This window comes from Ceratotherium simum, chromosome 29 (assembly GCF_057802395.1).
Source record: "Ceratotherium simum simum isolate JZ-2026a chromosome 29, ASM5780239v1, whole genome shotgun sequence".
In the NCBI taxonomy this organism is placed as follows: Eukaryota; Metazoa; Chordata; class Mammalia; order Perissodactyla; family Rhinocerotidae; genus Ceratotherium; species Ceratotherium simum.
The window spans coordinates 24306911-24331459 of NC_141928.1; the positions used below are offsets into that span (position 1 = coordinate 24306911).

Consider the following 24549-nt stretch of genomic DNA (forward strand, 5'->3'; position numbering starts at 1 on the left):
TTTATTTGGGAGATGACTATAATAAACACAGTTATTTCAGTGTGTTCTTGCGCATGTGAGAGAGACAGAGACGTGTGCTCTTGTGTTGTTAAATTCAGAGCCCAGAGATACAGCACGGATCCTTGCTTGCATTGGGATTCACAGTAGGGAGATATTTGGCTAAAAAGAAAATGAGGATGGCGGAGCAACGAGACCTGGAGACAAATGCTGACTTCATGCCTGAACAGGAGGTGACCATTCAGAATGCCACAGAAACCATAGGTAAGGAATGTGTTTATGCTGACTCGGATGTTGCAGTTTTTGAATTGGGTTAAAATTTATTATAACATTTAATTTATTTTTACAGCATTGCACTTTAAAGGCACAAGCCTTTTCACAAACTCTTACTTGATGCTAAATAAATTCTGTGTTTTTAATAACAATGAAAGTGCTCTATTTTTTCTGTACATTTTTTTCTATATATTTCTACATAACAGAGATGATTCTGTTATGGGAAAAAATTTAAACATTGAAAAAAATACACTATGCCTTGTTTCCATGGTGTTTTATTACTGAGTAAATGTCAACAAATTATCAACTGGAAGAAATTGTAGACTTTGGTTTTATTTTGCTGTCTTTAAAAAAATCTTGAGGACATTGCTGGTTGCTTTGAATCACAAGGGTAATAGTGTTTTATTCTCAGTTTTGTCTAAATTTGCTTCCAGGTTCGTTTTTGGACAGTACATCGCCCCTTCTGGCCATTGCTGCCTGTACAGCCTTGGGTGAAATTGGCAGAAATGGTCCACTCCCCATCCCCAGTGAGGGTTCTGGCTTTACCAAACTGCATCTTGTGGAAAGCTTACTAAACAGAATACCCTCCAGTAAAGAGACCAATAAGGCAAGTCTCTTTCTTTTTCCCTTCCCTGTGAAATTCTTTTCATTCATAGATATATAAATGAGCAAAAATACAATTGTCATGAGGCTAGATGGCACTGCAGCTGGAGGAAAGATTTAATGTAAAAAAGAATGATAAAGAGGAAAGTCTAGGTGACTGTTTAATTTTGAGTTAGGGATGATTTGTGCACAGTCTTTGTGTGTGCACCATTTCACCCAGTTACTCCAATTTAGGCCCCTAACTATTAAGATTTGGGTAAAGTATTAAATGCCTCAGATAATTCTTTTGTTATGCAAAAGGTGGATAGTAAAGTGTTAGATCGTTTTATGACTTTTGTAATTCCAGACCAAATCTAAATCTTAACCTGCTACAGCCGGTTTGGTTTTGAAGAAGTCTGGGCATTAGTAAGCAGTATGAGTAATCTGTGAGGGAAAGGACATTTATAGTTGTTTAGTTTTAGATAAAAATTTTCATAGACTTTAAAACATTTTCTTTGTGGTGAAAGCACCTCAGTGTTGAAGTGAAAGATGATTTAATGAGCAGAAAAATCAGTTTACTACAAGTTTTTTTTTTTATAATTTTATTAATTTATTTATTTTTCCCCCAAAGCCCCAGTAGATAGTTGTGTGTCATAGCTGCACATCCTTCTAGTTGCTGTATGTGGAATGCGGCCTCAGCATGGCCGGAGAAGCGGTGCGTCGGTGCACGCCCGGGATCCGAACCCCGGGCCACCAGTAGTGGAGCATGTGCACTTAACCACTGAGCCACGGGGCCGGCCCTACTACAAGTTTGATAAGCATATAGTCTTATTCTTGGTTTGTCTACTGTTTAAGTCTTTCCAAGAAGATCACACAGTATAGTTTTTATTAGTTATTGTTAACTAATTAATCATTCCCAACCGTTATTGATCACTTGTAACGTTTGCTAAGCGCTTCACATACAGTAATTAATCGCATCTTCCAAAAGGTTTAGTGAAATAGGCACAGTTGTCATCTCCGTTTTCCAGATGAGGAAATAGCGTCACAGAGAGGTGAAGTAACTCACAATTAAGGTCACACGCCTGTGGAGGCTACTGAAATGGTCAAGCTGTGATTTGATCTTAGGTCCTCTGGGTCCAGAACCTACATTTATAACTGTTAGAGTTTAAAGGATAATAAACCTAGTTAAAGGCTTTCTTCTTTAACACGTATGGACCCTCAGTGGACTCAGTTTTATGTCTTTCCACCTCCAATGTCTTATAGACATAATTCTGTAAAATTGGATACTTAAAAAAAAAAAAACTTGTGCACTGGTGTATTACTTAAGACAGGTTGCCCCCCCCTGTCATCTCATTTTGGAAACATTGTTCTGGGCTACCGCTGTTATATACTTTGTTTAAAAAAAAAATTCTCTGTTTTTCCAGATGAAAGAACGAGCAATCCAAACACTGGGATATTTTCCAGTTGGGGATGGAGATTTTCCTCACCAGAAACTCCTCTTGCAAGGTCTGATGGATTCTGTGGAGGTATTTATATTGCTATCTGATTGTTAGTCATTCAAACAAAAGGCATGTTTTCACTGGAATTTTGCATACTGTGAGATTTTAAATTAAACTTCATTTATTCACCAAATACTTAGTGCATGCTAGCCTTGGGCTCATCGCTGTGGTAGGCACAGCATTGACTGAATCACCCAAGTGGGAAAGTCCTTCTCTCCTAAGTTTTGAGTAAAGCATGGTGCATTGTGGGTAAGAAGGGGCAATCTTCCCAGTTGGCTGGATGTGGGGAGTGGGTGCTGGTGTTTCAGTTGTTCTTGAGTCTGATGACTTAGCTTCTGTCCTCTAGATAAGTGCCCAGTGTCATGGAGAAGACCTACAGTTAGACAGCCGCTAGCCTGGTGTGATAAGTGTCTTAGGATGGCCTGATCTGGCTGCTCATCTAGCTTTGGTTCTTTTTGTTTTTTTTTTACTGAGGAAGATTAGCTGTGAGCTAACATCTGTGCCAGTCTTCCTCGTTTTTTTTTTTTTTTCCTTTTTTTTCCTTGAGGAAGATAAGCCCTGAGCTAACGTGCACCCATCTTGCTCTACTTTAAATGTGGGTTGCCACCACAGCGTGGCTGATGAGTGGTGTAGGTCCGTGCCCGGGATCCAAACCCGTGAACCCAGGCTGCTGAAGCAGAACGCGCTGCACTTAACCACTACACCACGGGGCTGGCCCCAGCCTTGATTCTTGTCGCTCACAGTCTTGTACACCAGCCTCTCCATCCTTCTTTGCTCTGAGCTTTTGAATGACCTATACTTTCTTTTTTCTCAGCTTGTTGCTATATGTCTTGAAAAGCTTTCTCCGACCCTTCAGACTAGAGTAGATTCTTTGGTTACTTATGCTGTCATGACTCTGCATACTTTTTCTCCACAGTTAGTTGCCCACTAGACTGGAGGCAAAATCTATTTTACTCCCCATTATAAAACAAGTGCCTAGCAGTGTGATTGGTAGTGGTAGGACCTCAATAAATACTGGTAGAGTCACTGAACGAAGAGATGTTTGCATGTAAGACAGTAGACTCACAAAGGAGGGTGTGACTACCTCAGTCTGAGAGACAGTTGGTGCAGGTTTTTTGGAGGCGAGGTAGCAGGAGGGATGAGAGAGGAGAGTTGGGGCTGAGGACTAAGGCTGCTGAGTGATAGAACCAGTATTAAAATTCAGGTCTCTGGATTCTTATTTCAGTATTTTAAGGTGAGTTTTTTTGATAATGAATTATACCCATATCAGATTCTCCCTGGATATCACTGACATTGTAACCACTTGAGGAAAAGCTTATGATGTCTGCTTTTTCATCTTTTTTCTTTTTTTAAAATCTATGAGAGAGATGAGTTTCTTGTGGTTTTGTTTAAATAAATGACGGTTTGTCTGGATTCTTAACTTGCTACTGAAGCCACTATTTTAAGATTTAGAAGTACAGAAATATATGAAAAGCTAGAATCATGATGGAGAGATTAAAGGATAAGAATGAAAAAAAAGCATGAGTCAGAGAAGCAAGATATTTTCACAGTCAACTAGGACAAAGTTCTAAAGTTTTTTTCATTTAAGTTGAGACTTTATTATGGCAAATTTTAAACATACACAAAAGTAGAGAGAATAGTATGATGATGGATCCCCATGTGCCTGTTGTTGTTTCATCTGTTTTATTTCTGGAATATTTAAAGCAAAGTCAAGATATCGTATCATTCATAAATGGAGTTAGGGAGTTTTGTTTTTTGTAATGCCAACTATGTTGTTATTAACAATAGGAAATACATAAAAACAGGCATGTAAAATGAATCCCTAATGTAGGATTCTCTGTGTTGAAATACCTTTTCTCAGCTTGCAATTGCCAAGAGAAGCTTTAACCAGAGATCTGAAGGACTGAAGCCCTTACATCCTTTTTCCTCAAAGCAGGAAAAATGTGGTATTAGCGCTTGACATCTTATATCAAGCCTAGAGCATTTAGTTGATTGAGGATAAGAATGGCGAAACTGTTGTCTGTGTGCTTTGTAGCGTTCTTCCAAAAAGTCCATGTTCCCATATCCCTCATGCTTTCCATTTGTCGTTCTCTTCTTATTCCCCTATTCTTAGATTTCTTCCAGTTCATAGCAAACAGAGAAAATGCCAAGGGAACTAAGACAGGTCCAATTCCGTGTTGAGTCAGTGATTCATGCTTGTGAAGCATGTCAAAATTTCTAAAGCAAATTTTAATAAATTTGAGTATATGCTATGTAGAATTTTTTTAATGTTTGATTTTTAAAAAAATTTTAAACTTACAGTGCAGTTGTAAGAATAGTATAAAGAGCTCCTTTATACCCTTTATCCAGATTTACCAAATTTTAACATTTTGCCACACTTGCTTTATCATTTTCTATTTTTTTCTGAACTATTTGAGAATAACTTGCAGATATCGTATAATGTAAGAGTGCCAAGAGGAGGTGTTAATAAATTATAATGGCTGCTATTTATTGTGCAGTTACTACAAATCAGGTGTCCATTAGGAACTTTATGTACATTAACCTCACTTAACCCTTACAACCTGTTGAGATGGGTGGTGGTATTATGCTCATATTACGTATGAAGAAGTTGAGGCTCAGAGTTTAAATAGGGGTGTGTAGCTGGTGAGAGAAGAGCTAGAATTTGCACCAGGATCTGTGTGGCCTCAAAGTTCATGCCCTTCCCCCCTAGGTAAATGGTATCGTGCTTCCAAAGATTAAAAATCATTCTTAGTGGTTCTCTACTGAGCGTGAGGAGTGCAACGTGGACTTGGAAAAAGATCCCCAGGTCGTTCTCACCTTCTCGGTTCCCTCACCCTGCCTCACCTTTGAACCGCCCAGTTAGCTGAAAGCAATCCAGGCAAAAGAGTGCAAACAAAGCATGCTGGGAAACAAGATACTAAGCTGCCTTTCTGTAAAATGGATGCTTTTTGGAAATGTTCTCTCTGATTTGTGGCTTTGTTTCCTTCATTGCAGGCCAAGCAGATAGAACTTCAGTTCACCATTGGTGAAGCCATCACCAGTGCTGCGATCGGAACTAGTTCCGTGGCTGCCCGAGATGCCTGGCTGGTGACTGAAGAAGAGTACACTCCTCCTGCTGGTAGCAAATATTCAGCGAATTGATTTATAATCATCAAGCAACCCTTTTCTCTTCTCTTTATAACATTTTTTGTATGTGTGTGAGGAAGATCAGCCCTGAGCTAACATCCGTGCTAATCCTCCTCTTTTTGCTGAGGAAGACCGGCTCTGAGCTAACATCTATTGCCAATCCTCCTTCTTTTTTTTTCCCCAAAGCCCCAGTAGATAGTTGTATGTCATAGTTGCACATCCTTCTAGTTGCTGTATGTGGGACGCGGCCTCAGCATGGCCGGAGAAGAGGTGTGTCTGTGCGTGCCTGGGATCAGAACCTGGGCCGCCAGTAGCGGAGTGCGCGCACTTAACTGCTCAGCCACGGGCCCGGCCCTCTTTATAACATTTGAAGCAAAAGAAAAATTTATACATTCCATTTTAACTCTTTTCAAATATTTATATCTGTCTTATCAGTTTGGTTCAGTCAAGAAAAATGGTTAAAGGAGAGTCAGCATGTAATGAATGAGGACTTCTTTTTTTAGTCCTTTGGCAAGCAAGCAGGGGAGTTAATTATGGCTTATCTTCAAACTTGTGCTCTTTTCATGAGGATTGGTATATTTAGTCAGTTTCATAAGTCAAGGCACAGCAGTTTCCAAATGACGTGTCCCCTAATCCTTTATCACATAATGAAGCTTCAGTGTCTTCTGCTAGCGTTCCAGGTGCCTCGGGACTGCAGGTGCACTGGCTTTTAGTGACTGCATAGGTGAGGGAGCGTGCGCTTTCTGACTGCGTTATAGATACTGTGATTTCATATGTCTTGTGGTTTGTTTTGAATCTGGAAATGGAAATATATCTTAGTATTTGAATCAGAGTTGATTTTCTATCTTTAAAGCAAAAGGAAGATCGCCAGGTTTTGTATGTTATCTTCTCAGGTGAGGAAATTAAAAAGAGTGTTCTCGGGTTGGCCCCGTGGCTTAGCGGTTAAGTGCACGCACTCCGCTACTGGCAGCCCAGGTTCGGATCCCGGGTGCGCACCGACGCACTGCTTGTCTGGCCATGCTGAGGCCGCATCCCACATACAGCAACTAGAAGGCTGTGCAACTATGACATACAACTATCTACTGGGGCTTTGGGGGGAAAAAAAAAGTTCTTCTAACTTCCATATTTAAAAAAAAAAAAAAGGTGTTCGCGTGGTATTGATTCCATTATGAATTATATTCCATCAGGAATACATTAATTTATTGTATTTAGTGTTATAGTTAACATTTAACACTGCAATATTTTACATACTTCCGTGTTTACCTATTATTTCATTAGCTACCTTACAGAGATTTAAAGGAAACAGAAAAACACACTTTTGCTTGCATTCTAATTAGGAGAACTGTGTCTTGATGGAAGCTAAGTAGAGTTAGTGCTCTGAGGCTTCTCTGAACGAATATGAGGCAAAGCAAGGAGGAGTTTGTACAGAAGGAAGAAAATACTCCAGGAAGCGGACTGACTGTTGTTAACAAGTAGGCAACCAAACTCAAAATAGAAATTCTCAGTTTGCCTTTGAGAACTGGTGTTGGAGGCTTCACAGAAGTGAGGGCTCACACTGAAGAGTGGAGTTGCTATGAGAGGCATGCTTCTGAGTCCATGTGTTTCTACATCATTTCTTAAGGAGATGAAGGGTAATACAGAGGTACCTATGCCAGTCTTCACACTTCTGAGCTTCCTCTGTGTTGCCTCAAACTCGTTTTGGAAGATTTGATCCTGCTTGGCTTTTTTGCTCATCCAGTAGAGTCTCAATTAAGTTGTCCATTAAGTGTTGATGTTCTCCCCATCTATGTGTTTAGGGAAAGAAAAACAAAATATTGTGGAGAAGTGGCTGGGGATGAATCTTTGACCTGAATTTTGATCATGCGTGTTCTCTCTGTCATTCTCAACTGAGTGCTACTCAACTTTTGGATGTTTTTTGTTATAGTGTATTAATCTTGCTTTGAACAGAAGGAACAGCATTTGAGAAGCCAGTTAGGGCCTAAGTCTTAGCCATCTTAGTATCTCGAGCGTGTAACACAGTAACTGGCATGTTGTGGGAAGGTGGTAAGGGCTTGTTAATTTGGTAATTGCAGTCGCCAAATAGCAGAACTGCAGATAGCTAGAGTTGTGGCTTTGGGAAGGAAAAAGACGGGATTGGATCTGACTCTGAGAACTAGGTTGATGTGACTAATGAGGAGCTGAGAGCGCCTACCTCTTTCTGTGTCCAGGATTCCCATGTCAGTTAAGTAGGAATGTCACTAACAGGGCTCTGCCTTCTTCAGGCGTCTTGCTGGCTTTGTGTGAGTCCAGTTCTAGCTCTTCTTTCTCTTAGGAGTGTTATCCTAGGGGCCTCTCTTACCCATCTCGTGCTTTCTTTTTTTTTTTTAAAGATTTTATTTATTTTATTTTTCCCCCCAAAGCCCCAGTGGATAGTTGTATGTCGTAGCTGCACATCCTTCTAGTTGCTGTATGTGGGACTCGGCCTCAGGATGAATGGAGAAGTGGTGCCTCGATGCGCACCCGGGATCCGAACCCGGGCCACCAGCATCGCAGCGCGCGCACTTAACCACCAAGCCACAGGGCCGGCCCCATCTCGTGCTTTCTGAAATCTTATTTTACCTATCCTCCTTTCATTTTGGTCCAGTTACTGGGTTGCATTTTCACACAAGCCTTTAGCATATCCCAACACTTTCTTGGAAGGTTTTTCACTTAGCGTTTGTGAGACTGTATTTTCCTGGTTTCTTCCTTACCTCTGTCTGACCACTTCTCCTTCTCCTTCACTGGCTCTCTTTCCTCTACACTGCCTATCAGTGTTGGGATATCCCAGGTCACCCATACCCATAGCTTACTCTCATGTATGTTGATGACCCCAAATCTATATCTGTGTCTTAGAACCATTGTGTTGTACTCTAGAGCTGTATTTCCAGCAGTTGATGAGGATTTTCACACAAAGGTCCCCAGGCACCAACGTTTCTATGTGTCTGAATCTGAAATTATCATCTCTTCCTCCTGTCACCCTCTGAAACTGTTTACCTTCTTTATTCCCTAAAACTATTCTTCCTCTTTATTCTCTATCTTGATTAATGGTAATACCATTTCTACCCAGTGTTCCAAATCCAGAGAAGGTAGAAAAGGGATAGGGTCCCAGACTAAAGGCCAGTGAGAAGAGTTAGTTCAGCAAATATTTATTATGCTTAGTGTGAGCCAGGCACAGTTCTGGGTGCTGGTGATGTGGGAATGACCAAAACGGTTGAAAGTTTTGCTCTAGTGGAGCTTACATTCTAGTGGGAGAGTTGGCAAGAAGCAAAATAAGTAAGAGAAAATATGCAGCATGCTAAGTGGTGATAAGTGCTGTGGAGAGAAGTAAAGCAGAGAAAGTGGATGATAAAATTTGGGTGGTAATTTAGAGTGCATAGGGTAGTTGTTCTCAGAAAGGTGATGTTAAAGTGAAACCACAAGAGTGTAGATTTCTTGGAGAAGAGCATTCAAGGCAGAAGCAGTAGGAAGTGCAAAGGCCCTGAGGCATGAGTTTATCTGAGGTCAGTGGGACTGGAACAGAGTGTGTGTGAAGAGACCAGGAGTAAGAGATGAGGTCAGAGGGGCAGTGGGAAGCCAGGTCATGTGGGGCCTTGAAGGCCATTGATAGGAAGCAATTGCAGGATTGTGAGCTGAGGAGAGCCATGATCTGACTTACAGTTTAAAAGCCTTGTTCTAGTGCTGTGTTGAAAGTAGACTCAAGGAGGCAAGGGCAGAGCAAAGAGAACAGTTAGGAGGCTGTTGCAATATTCCAGGTGAGACATGAAGGGGACTTGTACCAGGATGGTTACGTGGAGGTGGTGTGAAATGGTTGATTAAGGTGTTTGACACTAGTGCCAATAGGATTTCCTATTGGATTTGGATGTGTGGTGTGAGAGGAGTCGGGGTGACTTGACAGTTTTTGATGTGAGCATGTAGAAGAGTGGAGTTGCCATTTCGCTATGATGGGGGAGCCTGTGGGAGATGCAGATCTGGGGAGTGGGAGGGGGTGGGTGCCGGGAAAAAACTGCTTCACTGGCTCTTCTTCCTCCACACTGCTGCTCAGTGTTGGAATGTCCCAGGTCAGCCACAGATGAGCTGGGCCCAGTATCCTCATGGGCATCTGGAAGTCAGTTGGGTATATGAGTATGGAATTTTGAGGAGATCCAGGGTGGAAAATCTTTGGGAGTATCATATAAAGACAGTATTTAAAGCCATGAACTGACACGTGATCACCAAGGGAGTGAGTAGGAAACAGAAGAGGCCCCAACAGCTGAGCTCTGGGGCTCCGCAGAGTTGAGAGTCAGGTAGAAGAGGAGAACCAGGGAAGGATGCTGAAGAGGAGCTGTCTGAAGTAAGGGGTCCGGGAAGTGAAGGGAAGAAAATCTGCGAAGAGGGGAGGGTGGGGGACGGTTGAGGATCAGCTGGGTCATGTACTTCTGATACGGCAATTAAGATGAGAACTGAGAAGTGACCACTGGACTTACCTACGGGAAGGTAGTTGGTGACTTTTACGAGTAATTTCTGTGGAGTGGAAAGGGGAAAGCCTGATTTGGAGTGAGTTCAAGAAAAATTAAGAGGTGAGAAAAATGTGGCCCACGATATAGACAACTATTTTGAAAGTTTTAATGTAAAGCAGTGGTTCTCGACTAGGAGAGGGAGATTTTGCTCCACAGGGGGCATCTGGTGATGTTAGTTTTTAGATGGGAGAAGGGAAAGATATAGTAGAGAAAGAAAAATTGCTGAGACTAGAGAGAATTGGGATAATTTTGTTTTTTAATTAAGACATTTTGTAAGAGAAGTTTTAAGTTCACATCAAAATTAAGAGGAAGGTACAGAGGTTTCCCAAATACCCCCTGTCCCTACACATGCATAGCCTCCCCATTATGGGGATGATTTTTCATTCTAGGGACTAAAGTTACCTGAGTACCTTTGAAAGGTTATTTAGCTTATGCTAGGTTCTGAAATGAATGATTATCAATTCCTTCAGCAACTTGTTTAAACCCCTTATTCATCTAGATTTTAGTGTGTTACAGGATTGTTGTACTGAGTAAATGTTGATTAAAATTTAATTTTTTCAGGAAACTCTATTCAATTATTTTAATTGCTTCTTATCATTCTTTGCTTTTCCCCAGGAGCCAAAGTGAATGATGTGGTCCCCTGGGTGTTAGATGTGATTTTAAATAAACATATCAACAACTCCAACCCACATGTGAGGCAAGCAGCCTGCATCTGGCTCCTGTCCCTTGTGAGGAAGCTAAGTAACCATCAAGAAGTGAAGGTAAGCCGTGCTGTACATGTGATGAGGTCTGTTGGAAACCGCTTATGAAGTATTTATGATTGAAAGGTACTAAGAAGGAAAGTTTATGAAGGTGAGGGCCTTTAACCGATAACAGATATTTTGAAATAAACTGTACTTGGAGGAGTGAAGGATGGTGGCCTGATACATATTGGCTGGAAGATGATTCTAAACTTGAAGGTATAAAATCAGAAGAAGGGTAAGGATGAGGAGGCTCAGACTGTGTGCATTAGACTACCTGTAAGTGGTATAGCCTGCAGGTAATTCTGCCACTTTCAGATGAGAGCACAGCAGAGTTTGTGACCGCCGGGGGCTGTTAGTTAGACTTGACTTTACAGGTGTTGGGTGCCCCGAGAGGAAGCTTCTTATTCCCCCGAAGAGATGGAGTTTCAGTGTCCTAAATGCGTTTTTTCTTCTTTCAGTCTCATCTTAAAGAAATTCAGAGTGCATTTGTCTCCGTTTTGTCAGAAAATGATGGTAGGTTATTGGTAAATATTTGATTTCCAAACTTCATTAAACTTGTATTTTAAATTTTGAAAAGTCTGGATTAATGAACATAAAGGAAGTATAGAGGAAACTCGATTCTTATTTATTTATTAGTTAGATCCTGTTCTTCAGTTTTGCATTTAAAAGTGGAGCTGAGGCCTTCTTTAACGTTGGTACTTGTACTAAATAATAGCTTTCTTCTACTTCTGCTTCCTTTCCTCTTTGTGGTTTAAGCCAGGAGAGAGTGAACGTATGCGTATTAGACATTTAAATAGTAGCTTTGTTTTATAAATCGTTTTAAACATGTGGTCTTGTATTGACTTTTCATTTTTAAAAAGCTGGAGCTGGGTGTATTGGAACCGTGAGACCATTGTACGTCTCACGCGTATGACTAGCAAGTCCGTTTTGGTCCTCTGTCACCGTGTGCTGCACACCGAGGCCCAGCAGCGTTAACTGGGTTTGTGAGCCGGATCTTTTGTAAATGTAGTTCTCATTTACAGGGACTTTGTGGTGCTGTGTCCACTGAGATGATTTAGTATGTTTTTTAACAAAACAGGCAGATCGATTCTGTTTTCATATCTTTTCTTTGATATCATTTGGGGTTAATGTTACAAGTTGTTAAAAATTTTGACTTCATGGCCGGTAGACAATTTTTCTCAAAGTAATATTATTTTGTCTGACTTGTGTGTAGAACTTAGCCAAGATGTTGCCTCCAAAGGCCTTGGGTTGGTGTATGAACTGGGCAATGAACAGGACCAACAGGAGTTGGTTTCTACACTTGTAGAAACACTTATGACTGGCAAAAGGTATGATGGACTTGAGTATTTCAGATTTGAACACATAGGGCAAGTTTTGCACATATGGAGAATATGCAATGGAAGAAGGAAAATTCAACTTTTCGTTTTCCTGTTTATTAAGCCTTTTCTAAATTGCAAGTCAATGATTGTTATGCTGTGGATAGCAGTTTGATTATCCAATATGTACTGTTTAGAAAGTAAACTAAACTAAACTACTGTTTAGAAACATGCCAGTAGGTCAAGCTTTGAAAATTGAATGATCTCAGGACAGTTAAAGCATTGGATTATAAAAATACTATAATTACTGTTGGCTAAATGAAGGTGAAGATGTGGAGAGGAAGCCTGCACATCATTCCTAGCCTGATCTGTGAAGAGTATGAGAGGCAAAGCCATTCTTGTCATTGTTTGCTGCTTTACGTTGCTTTCTTTGTAGGAAGGATAGTTTTTAATGTGTGACCACATTTAATTCAGTGTAACTTTTTTTTGTGTGTGTGAGGAAGATCAGCCCTGGGCTAACATCGGCCAATCCTCCTCTTTTTTCGCTGAGGAAGACTGGCCCTGTGCTAAAAGCCGTGCCCATCTTCCTCCACTTTACATGGGATGCCGCCACAGCATGGCTGCCAAGTGGTGGGTTGGTGCGCGCCCGGGATCCGAACCGGCGAACCCTGGGCCGCCACAGCGGAGCGCACACACTTAACCTCTTGTGCCACCGGGCCGGCCCCAATTTGGTGTAACTTTTATATGGGATGTCTTTTATATGGGATCCATGAATTTGCTCATTCTAGACTTCATTTTACAAAATTCTCAGGCTGATGGAAAGGGTTAGTTGACTTTTACATCTTGCAAACGGTAGATACTGGATAGGAAGTTCGATTTTATCAGTTTGCAAATGAAATGTATCAATTAGTTGAATACTGGTATGAAAAATTTAAGGCTAATTTAAATGCTTATTGTTGTTTTGGTTTAGAGCTAAACATGAAGTTTCTGGAGAGACAGTGGTATTTCAAGGGGGGAGCCTTGGCAAAACACCTGATGGGTAAGTGTGCCAAATCTGTTGATCAGTCGTTGTAGAGGTCTTTAGTCTGCTGAATAGAGCGCTCACGAAGTTGATTTCTGCCCTCCTAGGAAATGATGTGTGTTAGTGGAAGAAGAAAACTTCTATGGAAAAAGCCTAGTGTCTTAGATGGGGTTTCCTGAAAACAGACTCTGAGATGGAGATTTGTGTGCTGAAAGTTTATTGAAGAGTGCCCCAGGATCATCACCCGGGGGGCAGTGAGGAAGCAGGATAGAGCCGCTGGCCCAGGAGGAGCTGAACGGCTGCCAGCTCTTAAGCAGATACTGACCTCTCGAGGAGTCCTGGAGCTGGGCTGGCCCTTCAGAGTTGTTCTGTCTTGAGGGGCCAGGCCTTTATGTCCCCTCATTAGGCCTTTACCCTCCCTCAGTGACTAGCTGTTGGCGGTGGGCTGCTCTGGGGGAGACCTGACCTTGGACTGAGTCCTGAGAGGGGAATCTGGCAGCACAGCTCGGCATCCACGGCACCTAGTGTTTTGTTGGGAGGCAACTCTACTTGGTATCGTGGAGTCCACCAATTTAGCATTTCGAAGTAATTCCTAGAGCCTTACCTCCTTTGTCTCACCATTATTCCGTTGTGATTACACTGTTGCTTTTCCTCTAAGGTCCTCAGGTGAACTGTGCTGATTGCTCGGCCTCTCTGTGGTGTCACACAGAGCCCTCCTCAGTGTTGTCTGCCACGGGAGAATGCAGCGCTTTGTTCTGTCGACATTCTCCCATGGCTCGGTGTTTTCAGAGTGAAAGTTGTTATTGTTCCACTTACTCTCCCTGTAGAGTCCTTCTGAGTTTTTAAATAGTGCTCACTTTCTACAGAATAACTAACTCAAATGATCAAGTATTTGAGCAAATATTGCTTGTTCAGAGGAAAGTTACCACGACTCAGGAGTTGTTATCAGGATTGGGGTGCGCTAGCTTAGAAAAGACTTAGAGAAGACAGAAGTTGTCTTCAAATGTCTCTTATGATTAGGAGAGAGATTTGTGCACAATATAATGAAGAATTACTGAGCTGCCTCTGGAGGTGGGGTGGGCCTCCCCCTCCGTGGGAGTTGCGGGTGTGGTTAGGTCATTTACCAGGCATTGTTGGTAATTGAATCAGGTGACTTTATATTCTTTTCAGCCTGGTTCTCTGCCTCTATGATGATAATGCAATATTTGAAATTTAGGGAAAACGTAATTACTAAAACAATGTCTTAGTAATATTGGTGATGTAATTTTTATTAGGCTGGAGATAGAGAAATACATTATTGCATACTTTTTGTTTGTTTCCAAGCCAGGGCCTCTCTACTTACAAGGAGCTTTGTTCTCTGGCAAGTGATCTAAGTCAGCCAGATCTGGTGTATAAATTTATGAATTTAGCCAACCATCATGCAATGTGGAACTCCAGGAAGGTAAGTTGCTGTCACTGGACAGTTTTTATTTTTTACTTCCCTCCAAAACCAAACCTGCTGCATTGGCAGACAGCGACAATTGATATGCAGTGTATTTTGTAAAAGTCTGTGATTAGAGAGAGCCAGACCACCACATGGCTGCTATTATTGATGGGTAAAGCTTGGACACCCAATAAATCAGGCTCTATTGAGGGACAAGTTTGGGAGGGAGAATTTTGTGATCTTCCTATATTTAATATATTAATATTTTACTGTAATAAATGTATCTGAGCCACTTCATCTTATTATTATTTTTTTTAGGGTGCTGCTTTTGGTTTTAATGTAATTGCTACCAGAGCTGGAGAACAGCTGGCTCCTTTTCTGCCTCAACTCGTTCCTCGTCTTTATCGGTATCAGTTTGATCCCAACCTTGGCATTCGACAGGCCATGACAAGTATTTGGAATGCGCTGGTCACTGACAAATCAATGGCAAGTATCTGTGAACCCTTGTCTAAGATTACACATGGGATTTAAACCCACTCTTCATCTTCTTTCTACTTTATGTATTTATTTGTTTAAACAGAAAAGCTTTCTTTCATCCCTTGCTTTCTTCCTTCTTTCGACATATCCAAGATGCTCATAGCAACATTTATTGAAATCTCAAAAATGGAAATAGTCTAAATATCCTTAGGTGGCTGGTTAAGGAAATGACAATGTATTCACACAAATGGAACACTGTGTGTCTGTAGGTACTATCGATGCAATGGAGAACAGGTCAGAGTTTCTACCTTCAAGGAGCTCACTTAGTTGAGATAGACAAGGAAGCGGGCAATTACCATATGTGATTTTCTCTTGGTTTTCTGTCATATGGCTGCTTCTCATATTCTATTCTATTTTTAGATATTGGGATTTCTCAGGGCTTGCCTCTGGGTACCTTTTACTCCCTCAACTTTATCTTTCTAGATTAGCTCATCAGTTCCAGGGCATATAAATATCATCTTTATTGTGATGGTTCCCAGTCTTATATTTTTGGCCCAGACTGGACCTGTGCTCCTGACTTGTGTATCTAACTGCCTGATTGACACCTTCACTTGGATGTTGTTTCGAGATAAGCTCAGACTTAACATGTCTAGAACATGACTTAAAAAAACAACCTTCTGCTCTCTTCTCAGCATTCATCTATTACCCAGGCCGGGAAACTTGGTGTCTTACTCCCATCCTCAATTGAACCCAGTAGCAAATTCCTACCTGCTTCCAAAGTATTCCTTGAGTCTACTCGCTGCTTTCCCTAATTTTTTCCTGATGAACAGGTTGTCATCTTTCTCTTCTCTTTGCCTACCTTCATTTAATTATCAGCAGTAAAAGTGATTTTTAAAAGTGCAAATTGGATTTGCCATTTTGGGTTAAAATCGTTTAGTGGCTTCATAACCACTTTAAATAAATTCCATGATTCTCACGTTGTCTTTTCAGTCTGTGCACGTGATGTGGCCCCTTCCTCTCTCTTCAGTCTGACCTTAGGTTGAGTGTGTTCCGTTTATGGTGGTAGGCACTTGAGGGTTTAGCTTTGAAGGCTTGGTGAGTTTTGTTTGCTCTAGGAGAGTATTTGGTACTACTGGGTCAGCCAAGGTCTAATGGGCCAGTGGTTTTATAGATCCGAATTCAGGGCACAGGCCTAGGCTCTCGAGATGTGAGCATCACTCTGTATGAGTGAAAGGTGAATCCACAAGTATGGATGAGATCACTATGGAGAATGTTTAGAGAAGCGAACATAGAAAGGCATCAGTTTGTTAAATCTTGGGTGAGTTATTTACCTCTCTGTCTTGGTTTCCTTACATATAAGTGAGGATAATAAAACCTCTCCCACCTACAAAATAAAAGTGGAAAAGCCATAAGGTTTGAGCTTCTTTGGATCGATGTAAAAACTGTCTCCCATCTGTTTGTCATTATTACCAAATTGATAAGTGTGTATCAAAACAAAACAGAGGCTTAAAAGATTAAACTTATCTTTTATTCTGAACAATCGTGATACTTGTGTGCCAGACACTGTGCAAGGTACCAGGGATGCGAAGACAGTTGAGACGCTGTCCCTGCCTTTGAGGTCTCAGTGTGATGGAGCAGTGCAGTTACTGGATGGTCCGATATGATGCGCTTGAGTAGGTGCTGTGGGAACACAGAGCACAGCAGGCCAGTCTCCTGTGCAGAGGTGCAGCCTGAGCTGAATCGTGAAGGACAAGTAGGAGTTAGCCAGGCAAGCAGGAAGTGGAAGGGGATTGTAGGGAGAAGGTGGTATGTGCCGAGAGTGGAGGTGAGACAGGACACGATAGCTTTGGAGCTGGATGGGTCATGGCGGGCTTGGTATCCACGTCCAGGTGATTGGACTTTATTCTCATCACTGAGGAAAATAAGAGGATCAAGTGTGCATTTTAGAATGATCATTCTGGCAGCGTTTAGCAGCCAGAGCAAGGAGAGAGTTGTAGGCTGAAAGGCCTAGAGAGATGCTTATGCTGTTACATATGGAGACCTGGTCAGTGTGGTTGAGAGATGAGTATTGATGGATTTCACATTTTTAATTTTATCCTTTTGCTTTCATTAGGTGGATAAGTATTTGAAGGAAATTCTTCAAGATTTGGTTAAGAACCTTACCAGCAATATGTGGCGAGTTCGAGAATCCAGGTACCATTTTTGGAAATATAAGACTAGTCAAATAGAACTGAATTTTTTTTTCCTTCAAATTTCCAGGCATTATAGTTTGTGCAAAAGGAATAAATTAGTATTACTAAAAAGCATGTTTCTGGTTGAGGTAGACAATTATCTTTATTTAACGATTTAAACTGTAGTCAATGGTTTTTCCTAAGTTAGTTTATTTACATATGAAGTTAAAGAAGCAGATCACTTGTTAAATTGGTTGACGGCAAGATACGTTTATATACTCTCATGACTTTGCAGGTAGCATTTATTCATAGAATTTGTGTTTATTCAGTGCCTGCCATGTGCTTTGCAGTGTGCTAGGCCCTAGGGGTACACTGGTAAGTAGACAATGATGTATCATCTCAGAGAGCTTGTATTATCGTTATGGGAAACAGACATTGGGTGACTGTCAGTGCCATATGCCTGCTGTATATTTGAGGAACCAAGGAGAGAATAGTCGTCGCTGTCCTGGGGTAAGGGAGTGAGTCCTAGAAATATAGGCAGAATCCATATTCTTGTTTGCTATGAGTGTTTCATAGTAAAAGATGAACCTTCTTGATCACATGTTTGAAACCAAATTGTTTATTTCAGCTGTTTAGCTCTGAATGATTTATTGAGAGGAAGACCCCTAGACGACATCATTGATAAACTTCCAGAAATTTGGGAAACTCTTTTTAGAGTACAAGATGATATAAAGGTATTATAGAAATAAATCTGCATTTATTCACAGAATAGCTGAAACTGGAATTGTTAAAATATGTATGCTATATATTTAAAAATTCACTATCCAGACAATTTTAAGAGACCACAGTTTCCTCCCAAAGTTTCAATCTCGAAGCGTCTGTGAAGTTGCAAGGTTGGGTATCTTGAGATCTAAATTGATAGACGTTTTCTCAAAGGTGGCTGCTGCCTGACTTTCTTTCGATAGAGGTTTCATATTGATTAAGGACAAATAACAGTTTTGAAACAGTCCACACTAACTCTGCTTGGTCAGTCTTGCAAATTAGATCAGTCATTCCCAAATAACATGACAAATGCCTTTGAATTTTTCCTGTGCAGTTTAAATTTTAGATATTTTGATATCTTACCATTAAAATTAGGCACTTCAGTTTTGCCTTTTTTTTGTTTTATTCGTTAGAGATTTTTTTATGTCTGTCGGAATCCTCACATAGATCTTATACATTTGCTTTTATAATACATTAGTTTCTAAAGTGTTATACTTAATAACCATATTTTTGTAAGGTCAAAATAAGTCGTACCTAATTAAAACAACTATGGCATTATAAAATGTGTTCCTTGATGGGCAAAGAGCCTAATGAAACACTGTTTTTTAGCTGGTATTGAAAGGAGGATTTTTCCCTAATCTGTGTAGAGTTGGAGGCAGTTAAATATGCATTGTGGGGTAGATAAGAAGGAAACTCTAACTTATATGATGCTAATCTTTTCTCATTTTTAGGAATCTGTACGAAAAGCAGCAGAACTAGCTCTGAAAACTCTGAGCAAGGTGAAAACTCTTATCTTATCCTACATGGGGGGTAAAGTGGGGCAGGGTTCTATGTGACCATGACAGTAATGACTTATTTTTTTTATCATATAGAATGACATTGAGTTGCAGTGTAATTGGCTTCATGCTATAGTTCACTGTTTTTACAATGAATGAGAAACTAGGTGCCATTATACTAGAACACTAGTATTTTTAACAAAATGTATCTCTGGTCTCACTAAATGGTGAGCTTTTTTGGGCCTTTACAATAAGGTATGACTTTCACTTGAGCGTGAAGAACACATTACTCATTTATATCAAGCAACATCTGTCTTTTCTCTTACTATTGCTATCTTACGTGTCAATCTGCCTTTCATATTTATGAGGTTGGCAAGCTTTTTGAAACTGGTTTCCCACTTGAACTGGATTTTATCGTATATCAGGGACTTCTACATTCTAGCTGTACGAACCTTGCCACAGGGCACATTGTTAGTAAGTAGTAAAGCCAGGTTTTAAATCCACGTGTTTCTTATTCTGGATTGTGTTCTTGACCCCTGTTATACTGCCGCCCAAAGTTATTGATGAGGATGATGATACCTTATGCCTTCGTCAAAGTGCTTTCTTACACATTGTCTCATTTCGTCTTCACCTGTTTCCTATCTCACAAATTAGAAGACCAAAGCTTAGAGAGTGAAATGCATTAGCAAATTTTCTGTTTAGTTACTGGCAGACGTAGAACTCTCTTCTGTTTCTCCCTGTAGTGTCGTAGAAAGTGGGTTCACTTATTCTTTTCTATGGATACGAGAAGGGGAAAGTATCTTGTCAGATGAATGCTTTATTGGGTGAGAAGTCAGCTTCACTAATTTCTGTGCTCTTTGAATGTGAGGTTTGTGTGAAAATGTGTGACCCTGCCAAAGGAGCCGCTGGCCAGAGAACTATTGCTGTCCTTCTGCCTTGCCTTCTGGACAAAGGAATGATGAGTGCTGTGACAGAAGTTCGAGCCCTCAGGTGTGAATCAGCTGATGAAATAAATGTATTGGATTTACTTAGTTCCTAGCCATTCTGTAGAAAATGGATTTCTTTGAATGTTAGATTCTTGAAGCTATGGAGAAATGAGGAGAATCCATTGAGGCGACCCAAGAACATTTATGAAAAGTTGCAAGTCAGAACGTTTTCACAGAAACATTCTCATTGGAATCTTGCTTTCGACCAGCATTCTGCCTTTCTGCCTTGACCTTGAGTAAAGTGTGTTATCGGATTGCTATCGGCCTCTGCCCTCAGCAGGCAGCGCATCTTGCTATTATGCCACAGGTCCTCAGGAGCTTGCTTGTTGTTATACCATTTAGTAATATTTCACAGGTTATTAGGTTTAAAATAGACTGTACCACCTGCAACAATGAAATATTCAAAAAATACATGTTTAGATATATATGGCTATTTTAAATTAAAATCAACAGTGAAGGATTCTAGTTTGTATGTTTTTTTTGTTTTTAAAGTAGAATGCTGTCTTGGAATTTTATCTGTTCCATTTTTATTTCACTCTTAAAATTAGGTCAAATTAATAGCACCAGCAATATTTCATGGTAACTAAATAGGTGGTGAGGGAAGATTCTTTTTAGAAGAATTCACCTAACAAAGGCAAAGGAATGATAGGAAGTCACCATTTTGCTATCCTCTGTGAAAAAATCTAGGTAATGATCATCAGTGACTCCTAAATCCATTAGTTTTAGGCTGATGGGGAACTTGATAATGGATGATTCAGGCCAACGAGACTTGAACCAATTGATCACTCTTAATGGCACAGAAAAAGACAAACAGACATTATATGCATCCTGATGTGATGGAATAGGACACACACAGCACCACCTATGAAAGATTCTTGTTAAAAAACTTGAACCTGAACTTGATTTAGCCTACAGATGTGTACAAGGGACAGAGGAACATGTTAAATGGCACCATTGGAATACAATCATTGAGGACAAATAAATTATAAGAAAAGAAGAGCAGGGAGGACACTGTTAAAAAAGATTCAAGAAGTGCAGTAAATTGCAATGTGTGGGCGGACTCTGGATCTGATTCCAGCAAACTAACTCTTAAAGACGTTTGTGAAACAGGGAAATTTGAATATCAGATGATATGGAAAAAATTATTAATATTTTCTAGGTGTAAAATGGTATTTTGATTATGATAAAGAGTCCTTGTCTCTCAGTGATACATACTGAAGTTTAGTTATGGAATGTGCTTCAAAATAATACAGTGTCAGGAGAAAAAAGTGTGCCTGTGTGTATAGAGGAGGTAAAAAAGAAACAAAATTGGCCGAAGGTTGCTAATTGTTGAAAATATATAGAACTTCATTTAGGATTCTCTCTACCTTCGTATAATACAAAGTTAAAAAAAAAAGTAGTGCTAAGACCAGGCTCTGACACCATGTTAATATATTCCTGAATGCAATAAACTGCAAAACGTCCTCAAGATTAGATTTGTGGAGCTCTTGCTTTTGTTCAGAGGACTCAGGAGTGGTGTTCTGTGTGTCTGCAGCATTAACACCCTTGTGAAGATCAGCAAAAGTGCAGGAGCCATGTTGAAACCACATGCACCGAAACTCATCCCAGCTCTGCTGGAATCCTTAAGTGTATTGGAACCCCAAGTTCTCAATTATTTGAGCCTCCGGGCTACAGACCAAGAAAAGGTGAGTTGACAGCACAGGCATATTGGTAAGTATGATGGAGGACGAGCCTGTTAAGGTCCTGCGGTCCATCTGAACAATCCTTCCAGTGTCTTGAGATAAACGCCATGACTCGATTGATACTTTTACCTCTATTGAAATAACTTGACTCCTTTCACTACATGCAGTGTTTTTTTGGGAGGTGGGGAGCAGGAGGAGGGCTCATATACTATTTTGTGAATTGAATGAAAACTAACACTTCCATTCAAAAATGCATTACCACTTACTTAACACAGTTTTTGTACATGTTTGTTTATTTTTTAGGGGTTGGGTCTATACCTTCAGAGTCCTTCTAAGGACCATTCCTGCCCTACAAGTAAAGAAGATTTGTATCTAGACTTCGGCATAGTCCAAAATTATTCTGCTTTTCAGATACACTATAGTTGCCTAGCTTCTGATCAGAGTTTTTTACAAATTACAAATGAAACATTTATTGTAAAATATTAAAATAATACAGAAAGTAGAAAGTAATCCCCTGGGAGTCCCCTCTCCCCTACCAGCATAGTGTCATTTCCTGGGGGTACCCACTGTCAACAGTTTCCTGCGTCTTTTTTCAAATTCTTTTGTAGTCCTAGGCTATAAAATCAAACAAACACTAATTTAAAAATTGACTATGAATGTTGTTCTGCAACTTGCTTTTTGTTATTAACAATAAATCATGTCTCTATATAGAGCTATTTCATTCTCTTGAATGCGTGCATAGTATTCTACAGTGAGGTGGTTTTGAATTTTTGTCAGATTTTATGACATCAGAGGGTTGTGACTGTTCTGTTTTCTCTACACCTTTGCTAAAATTGAATTAACATCAGTCTGATAAGCAAGAATCTCATTGTTCCAATGTATACTTTCCTGTTATTAGTGTTGTGCATTGTCTTTTCATATTGTATTATCAGTTTATGTTCTGGGAATTCTGTTTCTATTCCATGCCTATTTTTGACCTTGTTGATGTTTTTACATTTGTCCTTGTTTATTAGGGCTATTAAATCTCTGTCATAGAGATTGTAAATGCTTGCTCTCAGTTCACTATTTGATTTTTAACTTGCCTAAACTATTCTAATAACTTACTCTCTTTTCCCTTTGCCTCTAATAGCTATTTCTCGTCCATCCATCAGTCTTTCCTTTTCAGCAGTAGACTTGCCCCTTCCTGGGTTCCCACAGCATGTTTTCTAGGTGCTGAGAATCAGAAAACATAAATTCTAGTCCAAACTGCAGCCCTAGGCAAGTCACTCTGTGTGCCTTCCTTTTCTCATTGGTTATGTCTGGATAGTGTTAGCTTCTCCTACAGGGTAGTTGTTAGACTAAAATACCATTGTGGATACGAAGGCTCTTTACAAAGTTAAAGCAATAAATATTTAAAATTTTTTATTGCTTAGACACAGTTTTTGAAAATCTTAGAAATTCATTTAGTCTATTCCTTTATTTAGTGAATGGAGAACTTGAGGCTCAGGAAGGCTGGGTGACTTGCTCAGAGCTATAATATGTTAATTACTAACTGCAGTTAATTTCTAACTGTTATCTGACTTTCTCACCTACAGTGAGATGCTGCCTTTACAGGTAAATTGTTGAGTATAGGTCAAAAAAATTAGAGTGAGACTTATGTTTGACTTTGTTATATCCATGTATTACTTTTTTAAATGTCCTCTGTTTGGGGGACCGGCCCTGTGGCCTAGTGGTTAAGTTGGGCGCACTCTGCTTCGGCGGCCCAGGTTCGGTTCTTGGGCGTGGACCTACACCACTCATCAGCGGCCATGCTGTGGTGGCAACCCACATACAAAAAGAGAGGAAGATTGGCACGAATGTTAGCTCAGGGCGAATCTACTTCAAGCAAAAAGAGAAAGATTGGCAACAGCTGTTAGCTCAGGGCCAATCTTCCTCAGCCAAAAAAAAAAAAAGTCCTCTGTATGGAAACAAAGCCCTTTTTGAGAGTGTGTGTGTGGGGGGGTTCTTCTTAATTAATTCAGTTTGCTGAGTGACTTGAATTTGTGTTCTCAGGCTGCGATGGATAGTGCTCGACTCAGTGCTGCCAAATCGTCTCCCATGATGGAAACAATCAACATGGTAAGTGCCTAATGTAACGAGAAGGTTTGTTTGCTTACTTTAGAGTATAACTGTCCAAAGTCTTCAGGCTAGTTAAATGAAGTAGGGATTTAAGGGATGAGTCAAGCAGCTCTTGTGACTCTAGTTTTTTCTTAGTACAGTTTTTTTTTTTCTTTTATATTACTAAATGGAATAAATAATATTTCCAAATCTTACAATCCATTAGTCCAGATTTGTGTTACACAGAACAATATATTAAAAGATCTCTCTCTAAATCTATATCTGTATCTCTTTTGGCCTGCCCGTTAGAAAGGTTCAGATAGTTGTCTCTGCCTGAGCATTGTCTTTGGGAAGATCTAGGAAGGTGTAAGCTGGAGGTATTCAATGAAGTAGGCAGCACAAAAGGTAGGGAAAGAGAATTGAGCAATGTCCATATGTTGTTTCAGTCATAGGAAGGGATTTGCAGAAAAGAGCTGCTTAGTACCAAGGTTCTAAGTCCTAAAGTTCCTGGAGTCTTGGATTAGGAGTTCCTGAAGTCGCTAAAGCCGACTCTGCTGTGCATGCCCTGGAGTGGTTCACGGAGGGCTTGGGAGCTACTGGACATTGTTTTGTTAAGCAGCTCACAAGGCCGGATAAAGGAGTAGATGTTTTTTAGTGCTTACTAGGGGACTAGTACCATTACTATTCGGGAGGAAAAAGAAAGCTTCAAGAAATATGAATAGTTATCAGACACCTTAGAGATATGCTCATTAATAATAGAATATATGCCATTGTATTTTCAAAAATTTAATATAGCAAATTCAGCTAAGAAGTCGACTTTAATAAAATGGTTTCATACGGCAGGCCCACTGAAGAAGGGTCAATATTAATCTAGGTCTTTTACATTAAACATGGATTGATAAAGAGGAGGTGGGCCCAGAGACATCCTTTTTTCTGGGGTAATCATTTTCTCCTTTAGTAAGTCAGCATTGTTCATGACTTTTGCTTTGTTTCTAATGTTGAACCACTGATAAAGGGTTTTTCTGTTTGTAGTACCATGGTGGTTTTAACATTAAAATCAGAGCGAAATCAAGCCATCAGTTTTTCAACTTCATGTCACATCCAGTGGGTGCATATTTGACATGG

The 24549-nt window shown here is 40.2% G+C and overlaps 1 protein-coding gene across 5 annotated transcripts in view; it reads left to right on the forward strand.

Annotated features, from left to right (window-relative positions):
- ECPAS (Ecm29 proteasome adaptor and scaffold) overlaps positions 1-24549 on the forward strand; it is a 94849-nt gene that overhangs the window by 56930 nt on the left and 13370 nt on the right. For all 5 annotated transcript variants that reach the window (XM_087419314.1, XM_087419316.1, XM_087419318.1 and 2 more), the window contains 16 exons: positions 99-261; positions 705-877; positions 2277-2378; positions 5346-5469; positions 10607-10752; positions 11193-11247; positions 11948-12062; positions 13021-13089; positions 14395-14512; positions 14813-14980; positions 17085-17164; positions 17771-17876; positions 18636-18683; positions 19549-19670; positions 21201-21351; positions 23380-23445. In XM_087419314.1, coding sequence (XP_087275440.1) covers positions 99-261; positions 705-877; positions 2277-2378; positions 5346-5469; positions 10607-10752; positions 11193-11247; positions 11948-12062; positions 13021-13089; positions 14395-14512; positions 14813-14980; positions 17085-17164; positions 17771-17876; positions 18636-18683; positions 19549-19670; positions 21201-21351; positions 23380-23445 — 1806 coding nt within the window. The remainder of the gene's footprint in view (positions 1-98; positions 262-704; positions 878-2276; positions 2379-5345; positions 5470-10606; positions 10753-11192; positions 11248-11947; positions 12063-13020; positions 13090-14394; positions 14513-14812; positions 14981-17084; positions 17165-17770; positions 17877-18635; positions 18684-19548; positions 19671-21200; positions 21352-23379; positions 23446-24549) is intronic.